The 8259-nt window shown below is 38.2% G+C and overlaps 2 protein-coding genes across 4 annotated transcripts; both read right to left on the bottom strand.

Annotated features, from left to right (window-relative positions):
* Window positions 1–262: 262 nt before the first annotated feature.
* LOC131309895 (jacalin-related lectin 19) lies at window positions 263–2656 on the bottom strand. Its single transcript, XM_058336593.1, has 3 exons — window positions 2022–2656; window positions 1469–1690; window positions 263–743 (listed from the first exon to the last, which is right to left on the bottom strand). Exons 1-3 carry the CDS (start codon window positions 2022–2024, stop codon window positions 402–404), a joined length of 567 nt encoding a protein of 188 aa, XP_058192576.1. The 5' UTR covers window positions 2025–2656; the 3' UTR covers window positions 263–401.
* A 130-nt stretch (window positions 2657–2786) lies between these two features.
* Window positions 2787–7747, bottom strand: LOC131309886 (protein EARLY FLOWERING 3-like). Of its 3 annotated transcripts, none has more exons than XM_058336577.1 (5): window positions 7566–7747; window positions 6786–7178; window positions 4709–5454; window positions 3879–3930; window positions 2787–3776 (listed from the first exon to the last, which is right to left on the bottom strand). In XM_058336577.1, the coding sequence occupies exons 2-5, from the start codon at window positions 7011–7013 to the stop codon at window positions 2991–2993; spliced, it is 1812 nt and encodes a 603-aa protein (XP_058192560.1). In that variant the 5' UTR covers window positions 7014–7178; window positions 7566–7747; the 3' UTR covers window positions 2787–2990. The 3 variants fall into 3 exon arrangements, with proteins under 3 accessions (XP_058192560.1, XP_058192561.1, XP_058192559.1); XM_058336578.1 differs by lacking the exon at window positions 7566–7747 and adding an exon at window positions 7398–7552; XM_058336576.1 differs by having other exon boundaries at window positions 6786–7747.
* Between the last annotated feature and the right edge of the window lie 512 nt (window positions 7748–8259).

Here is an 8259-nt window from a genome sequence, read left to right as displayed (position 1 = left end):
CAAAATTAGTGTTAGCGGATCCGCTTATAAGATTAAGTGAAGGTGATAAATCAATGGTAACAGAAAACGATAATAGGTAAATGCTTGTCATTGCATTGAGCTTGATCGTAAGCTTATATATACGCATAATATAATATAGATCCGTCCACTACCACAAATGCTTCACCGCATCTCCACCACTGCCATGACCACTACCACCACCTCAAATCCATCATTTCACCATCACCACCATCAATTTGCTTTTCTTAGCCGTGTCTCTATGTTGATCAGAAAACAATGCTCTGATCTCTTTTATTTCACTACAGACGTTTATACACAAAGATCTAGTACATCAGTGATTTGGAGACATCAAAAATATAGTGATACATAACAACACTACGCATAATCTATCACAGAATCATTCAGGGCACTTCACCATCCTTTTGTGCCGAAGACACGGACACGGTGCTCATGAGTTTCTTAAACTTCCTCTGAACCTTTTGATACAGTTTTGTTGTTTGGACTTTAGATAAATGGAACCCAACTGCGTCCAGATACCAGCCGCTTCTCCCCTTGAACCCCATGATCTGGGCTCCATCTGCTGAAAAAGAAAACGGTGTCCCTTCTTCCACTCCATACGGCCCGAAGGTCCTCCTGTTACTCTTAAATGTTATTGATCGGATCACCGGACTGCCACCATGAACCACCGGACAGTAGTGGCCGCTCACGCTCGTTAGGAACTCCTCAGGGTATTGCAGCTTAATCTGAAATTCATAGAGAACATGTTATCTAGTTTTGCAGTGGAAGAACCAGAAATTTACATCAGTGTGCTAACTGCTAACCGTAAGATACTACATCAAAACAAGTTTTTTCTTGTTTTTGTTACCACAGTATCTATTGTAAATTTGAAAATAAAACTCAATGAGCTTTCATACAATCTTGGTATCGTAACTCAATGAAATTTCATACAATCTTGGTATCATTCATCTACTGATTATTTTTGTTACAACAGTATCTAAAGTAAAATTTTAAGATAAAAACTTGATGAGTACAATCTTGCTATCGTTCATCTACTGATCATCCATTCGATTTTGTCACCGATTTTTCTGAAGTATTCATCAAGAAATATATCCACTTAATAGTTAAGAGTAGCAGTTGAAATGGTAAGATTGTCATTAAAAGGAGAAGCAACTTATAAGTTAAGTTATAACCCCTCTTTTAAGAATCTACGTGAAAATTCAGAGGCTAAGGTGGTGATAGCAGAGACATTTGCACAAACTTAAACAGAGAAAATTAGAGTAATTCATGCAGTCTATAGATCAAAGTCCCTCATAACAGCCTGCTGTTGGGAGAGGTCTCAGTTTTTAATTAATAGAGCAATATCTACCTGCTGTTGTAACTTACTAACCAATACCATGCTAACGCTATTGTTGCGGTAAAAAGAAAACGGGGATGCAAGATTTTTGGGAGAATGGGAGATTGAGCTTACATCAGCTGTTCGACTACCTCCAATGCCTCCGTGTTTATCTGCTGCAACAGGCTTACCGTTCTTATTGTACACTACACGGATTGAATCGATACAGCGGCCATAAACGAGCGAGATTTCTCTCACGCCACTGTAATTTCCATCGTCCCAATACGATCCACCGTTGCCTCCCCATGGTCCTACCACTATGCTCATCTTTTTTCCAGCTTGATCATTTCCTCCATCCTGTAAAGTGTTAAAACACGATAAAATGAAACTTGTTTGGCAAATAGTTACCGAAATCTGTTTCGGGACATATTTTTTAGAATAACCTGTGTTTCAGGAACACCAAAGATGTTTTCGAATTCTCCAAACTGTTTTCGCCAAAAAATGGATATGATATGAAAACCAATGGGTGTCATTGTTTCTAAAAACAGTGTGGGAAAGTATTACGTTAAACTGTATTTGAGAAGAGAACTAAAGAGAGCCTTATGACTAGTTAAAAGGTCCACTTTCGAGTATAATTCAAAGCCAAATAACATGAACAACAATTCGACACACTAGAAAGACTTCATACCATGGTTGAGTATTGTAGATAGATAAACAAATGCAGGAGTCTGTGATCCGGGAAATCGGTATGTTTATTCCTGGAGAGTGATATGCTGATATAGAGAGGCAAGAAAGTGAGTAATTGATTCTACTTTGTGGAATCTGGTTCCACTTCTAGTGCTGCTGGGGAATACAGCTTTTCTGCTTTAGACTTGTCAAAACCATGTTAAAATTTCTCCATTCATCTGTCAACCATTGTTGGGGAATACTTCTGCTTTGCACTTGCCAAGTCAGTTTGATATTGCTCATTTGCTCCAATGATCTGTCTAGCGTCATACGCAAGCAAAAGGGTTCTTTTTTTCAGCCCATGCACGGGATGGGAAGGAGAACAATATAAAAAAGACGACGACAAATAAATAGGAAAAAGTATTCTGGACACAGATACTTCAAGAAAGTAACCTTATAGAATCATTATATGGACAAATAAAGAAGAACAATATGCCTCTACTCCTTCATGACAAAGAAAATAAGCAGACTGCCTTTGGAACTTACTTTTACTTTTGCCAGTGCCTGATATTCTGCAAAAGGTCCATAAAATAGCAAATGAATCGTAGAGTCATTGAATGGGTACAGTGACATCTGATTATTCGTCAATTCCTCAGTTTCATACGTATATAAGTAAATTAATTTTAAACCTCATAGAAACAGGTGTCCGGTTTCTTTTGTTCTTGTATAGACTGGGAAATGCGTGAGCAAAATATTGTAAAAACAAATGAATACAAGAGAATAGAGCTACTAACAAGGAATAAAGCTTTTATTTCAATGGGTACAGAGAAATCCGCCTGCTTCATCAATTACACAGTTTCATATCTACAGAAGTTAAAATGGAACATAAACAGACATCAAACGTCACTATGAACAAGTATAAATGAAATGCTCCATTCCTGTTTGGTATCCTCATTCAACTAAAAGCTATTTACCATAAACCTGATATAAACTATGTATATTGTCTCCTTTCTTCTTGTATGGACTGGAAAATCCGAGCAGCTGATTCAGACGCTGATCTAGGATTGTGAGGTACAACCTTGATCACACGTGTCTGCTGCTCATTACTGCAACTCTGAGAAGATTGATCCAAAGCCTTAACCGTTGGATCAGTAGGGAAAAGATCAAGTGCATCTCCTCGTAGTACCCTCTCAGTTCGACCACTTGAAGCCTCTGACTTATCCTCCTGGCCATTTAGGTGTGATTTAGTTAATTGCCTCGCCCCGTCAACTGCAGAACTGGCAACGGATGGGATTGATGGCATGGGATAAGGTGGAAAGTAGGTATGACTGAGCGGAGGAGTACCCGGAAGAATTCCAATCCCTCCTTGGTGAGTGGCAGTAGTAATTCCATAAACTGGAACCCCGAAACTTGATGTTGGGGGTGTTGGTCCTGTGAAGGGCTTGTAAACGAGTCCTTCAGAAGGCGAAATTATAGGAACTAGCCACTGGTTTCCTGGTGGTGGGTGGAAATAGCAAGTTGACTTCCGGGTATTAAGTTTTACGTCGGACTGATTACTTAGAGAAGGAAGAAGAAGCATTTCCAAAACATTCTCTGCTGCACATTCCGTGTTATGGATGGGCTTCTCAGGTTTCAGTTTGCTCAATAATTGTGGTGGTGCTTCTAGTAGATTCCCCGAGGGCAATTTCTTAGTCGGTAAGCCTTTGATCGAAGACTTACCCAGATGAAGTTCACTTTGGAGCAAGAGTTCCGGTGATGCTGCAATCAATTTCTGCACCTGTTTCATATTAACAAGGAATTAGAAGTCTAAAACCAAGAAGAAAATGCCGCAGCATCACCCAAAAAACTAAGCACTTTTAAATAGGAAAGATCAGCTTACCTTTATCAATCTATGCAACTCAAAGACTTGAACTGCAAAAACTCTTTGCTGACTGCAAAACAGTAGCATTGGAGTTGGATTAAGCACCAAAAGCCAGATTTTCAATGCATGGAGCAAAAACATTTGTGCAGAGACATATTAGACCACTTAATAACATGTTTAGCAATATCTACCTATTTCCAGCCTAGGGTGTCGTTTGTCAATGTCAGCAAAATTTCCAGCCACAATGTATGATCAATCATAGCAATTTAATACATGGTTTTGACTGATTGGAGTTTCAATCCAAACTTCAGGTCAACTGTTATTTTTCACACAATTCCATGGAAAACTCAGGCCATTCTTCTAACTTCAACCAGCATTGTCCCAAGTCTATTGGCAACACAAGTACGTGAAGACGGAAATATGAATAGCAATTCAAGATAAAATACAAGAGTGAAAGCATAGTGTTTGGAAATAATTTTTTTTTAGTTTTGGGAAATAATTTTGTTTTAAGTGGAACAATGTCCCTGCTTCAGCTTGATTAATTTTCTCCAAAATCATTGCCTGATCTTCTGATGCAAAAGTGGATGAGAGATGCTATCAGAGAAATATGACGTACTTTTACGTGATTATGTGTGGAAAGTATGACAGCAGAAAACCCTATACCCAATCAAAGATACAACAACGATGCAATATCAATAGGATTTTCTACTTCTTGTGAACCCACGTGTCAAATCAGCTCATAGAGTTCATTAAACCGAAAGCAGAACGGACATAAAAACAATTCACTCATCTCTGTATTGTTAGCTGTAGCAAATGAAAATTGTAATAATTCAGTCAAAGATACTTACTGGGCAATAGCTCTTCTTGTTTTCAAAAATTGTTTCTGACCTATGACTCCAACAACATCATCTGGCGATATTTCCGCTCCAGACATAGAGTCCACCATGGATGTTTCTGAGACATCAGCATTTCTGTCTAACTCGCCCACTTGTAATGGCCCACACTGATCTTCAAAGCACTTAGAGACATTTTCAAGACTATTCTGCCTTCTATAATTATCTCCACGCATTGGTCTGAAACAGGATACACCTTCCAACATGGAAGCATTTCCCCTTCGTACACCCTTTTTGGGATCGGCTGAACTATCATTTCTAAGAGCTTTTTTTTCTTCTAAAGCTCGATTCTGGTGATGTAAAGGTCCATTGGAATCAGCTATTCTGCTTGCCTCATCCACCAAACTGCCTCTCTTCTCTTCCTTAAAAGGTACCATTGTGCCCTTTCCTTTATCTCCACTGGCACACTCCAGAGTTCTCCCAAATTGGACAAAAGTTGGAACTGTATAATCAATCTCATCTGGAAGTTCCTTTGTGGAAGAGTTCTTAGAGTAAGCGATACCAGGTGGTTGGAAAAGGCTACAATATGCACCATTCAAAGGGCGATGCTTTGGGGGTTTCATCGGTTTCCATTCAAGATTAGTCGATGTTGTACGCAAATTCATCACGTTGGAAGAATAAGAAGGAAGTCTCTCAGGCAAATGAGAAGGAGCAGGCGAGTTGCAGATTGGAGAATACAGACTCCTTTTGTGTCCACCACCCTAGGACCATGAATCACTTGGTGTAAGCAGAATACATAAAATTGCATAAATCTGCAAAACCGTGTTTGTCCTTTTCCGTGCCAAAAGAAACAACAATCACAAGCCATTTCAACTTCAGCGGATGTAATCTAATCAAACATGTAGTACCTAGTACTATTTCAAGTACCTTGATCACAATTTCCTAGACAATAGAGACACTCATAAAGAGGCGGAGAAAGTAACACAAGAAGATTATTTAAGGATGAATCCTGAAAGTACAACCTGCTATTTAGTTAAATAGGGAAAAGATGCAAAGAAGTTTCTTTCATACGCTATTTATTGCAAAGCCAACATTGGAGCCAATTAAGAAAACTCAAACATGATAATTTTGGCTCAATGTTCTCATAATAACTAATTATAGCACACAGATGTGACTATATATGTGGGCAAGTGGGGTCAAACTACAAGATTTTTTACCAAAGGTATAAATTGCCCTAACCATTACATCAAAATACAAAAGTAAATACTTCTACTGTGCAGATTGTAAAAAAACTGTTTTACGAGAACCATTGATGAAGTCCCTTCAGGGACATCTGATAAAATTGGAACGATCCAGAGATCCAATTGATGAATGAAAATTTTACATGTTTATAATGAAAAAGACATCTTAAACTTTTCCATAACAAATGATCCTTTCATGTATCGTTTTTATAAGTAGAAAAAATTGTCGGGAGTTGTCTTGAATCAAGTTTATATCTTCTCAATGTGTACGTAAGTTTTGATATTTAGTCTCTTATATCTTATCAAGTTTTGATATTTAGTCTCTTATATCTTATCAACGTGTCATACATGATTTCAAGTAAGATTGTGACCCACTAGCCAAAATTTCTGGCTCCCTGATAGCACAGGACACAAACTAAACAAACGGTAATCACTGCAAACAAACAGTGCAAAACCTTGGCCTTACGAAGCACGTGTAGGGTATGTCGACACAGTGAAACCTAAAGATAGTAAAGTTATGGTACGGCTGGATAAATCCAACAAAATCTATTTCTATGTCTTAGACGAATACATTATATTTCAGGATTAGAAAACCAGTAAAAAAATTATAATTAAATGCCTTAGTTTATTAAGGGTCCTACATAGGACTATAATTTAATGTGGCAAGTACGTCCTGCCTAGAGCTTGACATCATAAGTGAAAGATATGTGCAAACCAGAACTTAATTATAAAAGCATCTAATCACACAAAAAAGTCACTCGAGCTGATTGCACAGACTTACACTAACCAAACAAAGTTTAGTACGTGATTCACACTCAAGAGCAAAACCCACAACAGATTCTTGAACTCACATGACTAGAAGATACCGAAGGGACCGAATTGCCACTATTGTTAGGCGGAAAAGGCGACATTGATGCCGATCCAGAGTTAAATTTCTGAGAAGGAATACTGAGCTGTTCATAAAGAGCCATCTTGTTCCTTGGAGGTGCCTTTGGCCCACCTTGTTCTGCATCCTTAATGTGAAGCCTTGGAAACAAAGGACCCATTAGCTTCTCTTCATCCTTGCCCCCTTTCATCATTTTCCTTTGTCGGTCCTTCAATGCTCCCAATCAAACCCCCAGTTCCAAAACAAACCTTTTGATCAAATTCATACCATATGATTTCATTCCACTCAAAACCCACAACCACAGACCAAAATCACGAGTACCCAAATGCAACCCACCACGAAAATACAAATCTTTTAGCTGGATAAAGAAAAACAAACACCAAAACTGCATAAAACTGTTATGAAAGCAACCCAACTGACAATCAAAGCCAAATCATAAACCAGCCTATACTGTAATGAAAACAGAATTCTTCAAATATCCAAGCTCAACCCACGTCAAAAAACAATTTTTTTAGCCAAAAGCAAGAAAATTTCAAGAAAATGCCAGTTCCCAAATGAGTACTCGAAATTGACCCACCTCAGAAGGTCAATTCTGCCAACTGAAAATCAAACAACATTATTAAGATCATACACAGAGGATTGGATTAGGTGATGTTCCAGGAGTGAGAGATAAAGTGAGAGAGAGAGAGAGAGAAATGGAGGTACAAGTGGGAAAGATATAGATTCAGCAAGAGAAGAGGATTACCCTGGAAATCTTTGGAAGAGGATCTCATCAGAAAAAGGAGAATAATAAAGATAGAGAAAAAGGTGCGGGCATTTTGGGACCCAAGTGGATAAAAGTAGAAGTTCTTTGGGTAGAGAGTGTTTTATTCTAGGCACTAATCTCTCTCACATACTCGTGCGCTGTATTTGCAAAACCATGTGTCATTCTTGTGTCCAAGTGTTTGGTGTTTGTTTGTCTTAAGTACAAAATTTGGCCAATCTTTAACCAAAATCAGTTAAAAGATCGCGATTAAGGAGGCGGGTGTTTCTTGGCAAAAGGCACGATTCTCTGCGATACATTGCATGGGCGGTATGGTGCAGTTTGCTTTGACGACGAAGCTGCTAATGTTCCACTTTTATTATCCCAAATTTTTTTTTTGGTAAACATAATCCCAATTTTTTTAGTAAACGAGAACTCTACTCACGCGCCTTCAAGAATACCACATAACAGCATGAGTTTCACAATTTATTTGGATGATCCGAGTAGTTTATTTTGTAGGTCTCAACACGTTATTATTTCATGCGAAAAATCAAGTTGATCGGAAACTGAGGGAATCACTTGAAACATTTGCACTTTTCTTGAAAAAAAATAGACTATTATAATTCTTACCATTCATCAGTCATCTGAATAAGGCACTTATCGATATTTGATTAACTTAATAGTTTATGAGACAACC

Source organism: Rhododendron vialii, chromosome 12a (genome assembly GCF_030253575.1).
Source record: "Rhododendron vialii isolate Sample 1 chromosome 12a, ASM3025357v1".
NCBI classification, from domain to species: domain Eukaryota; kingdom Viridiplantae; phylum Streptophyta; class Magnoliopsida; order Ericales; family Ericaceae; genus Rhododendron; species Rhododendron vialii.
The sequence above is the reverse complement of the archived record's forward strand: the minus strand, read 5'-3'. Positions and strand labels throughout refer to the sequence as shown.

Excerpts from the sequence above, each read along its gene's own strand:
- LOC131309895 (XM_058336593.1), bottom strand. Across the intron at positions 744-1,468 it reads GAGGTAGTCGAACAGCTGAT|ATTAAGCTGCAATACCCTGA; the intron begins GTAAGCTCAATC and ends TATGAATTTCAG.
- LOC131309886 (XM_058336576.1), bottom strand. The coding sequence starts at position 7,013 with ATGATGAAAGGGGGCAAGGATGAAGAGAAGCTAATGGGTCCTTTGTTT. Across the intron at positions 5,455-6,785 it reads CTTCGGTATCTTCTAGTCAT|GGTGGTGGACACAAAAGGAG; the intron begins GTGAGTTCAAGA and ends TCATGGTCCTAG. Across the intron at positions 3,777-3,878 it reads AGTTGCATAGATTGATAAAG|GTGCAGAAATTGATTGCAGC; the intron begins GTAAGCTGATCT and ends AATATGAAACAG.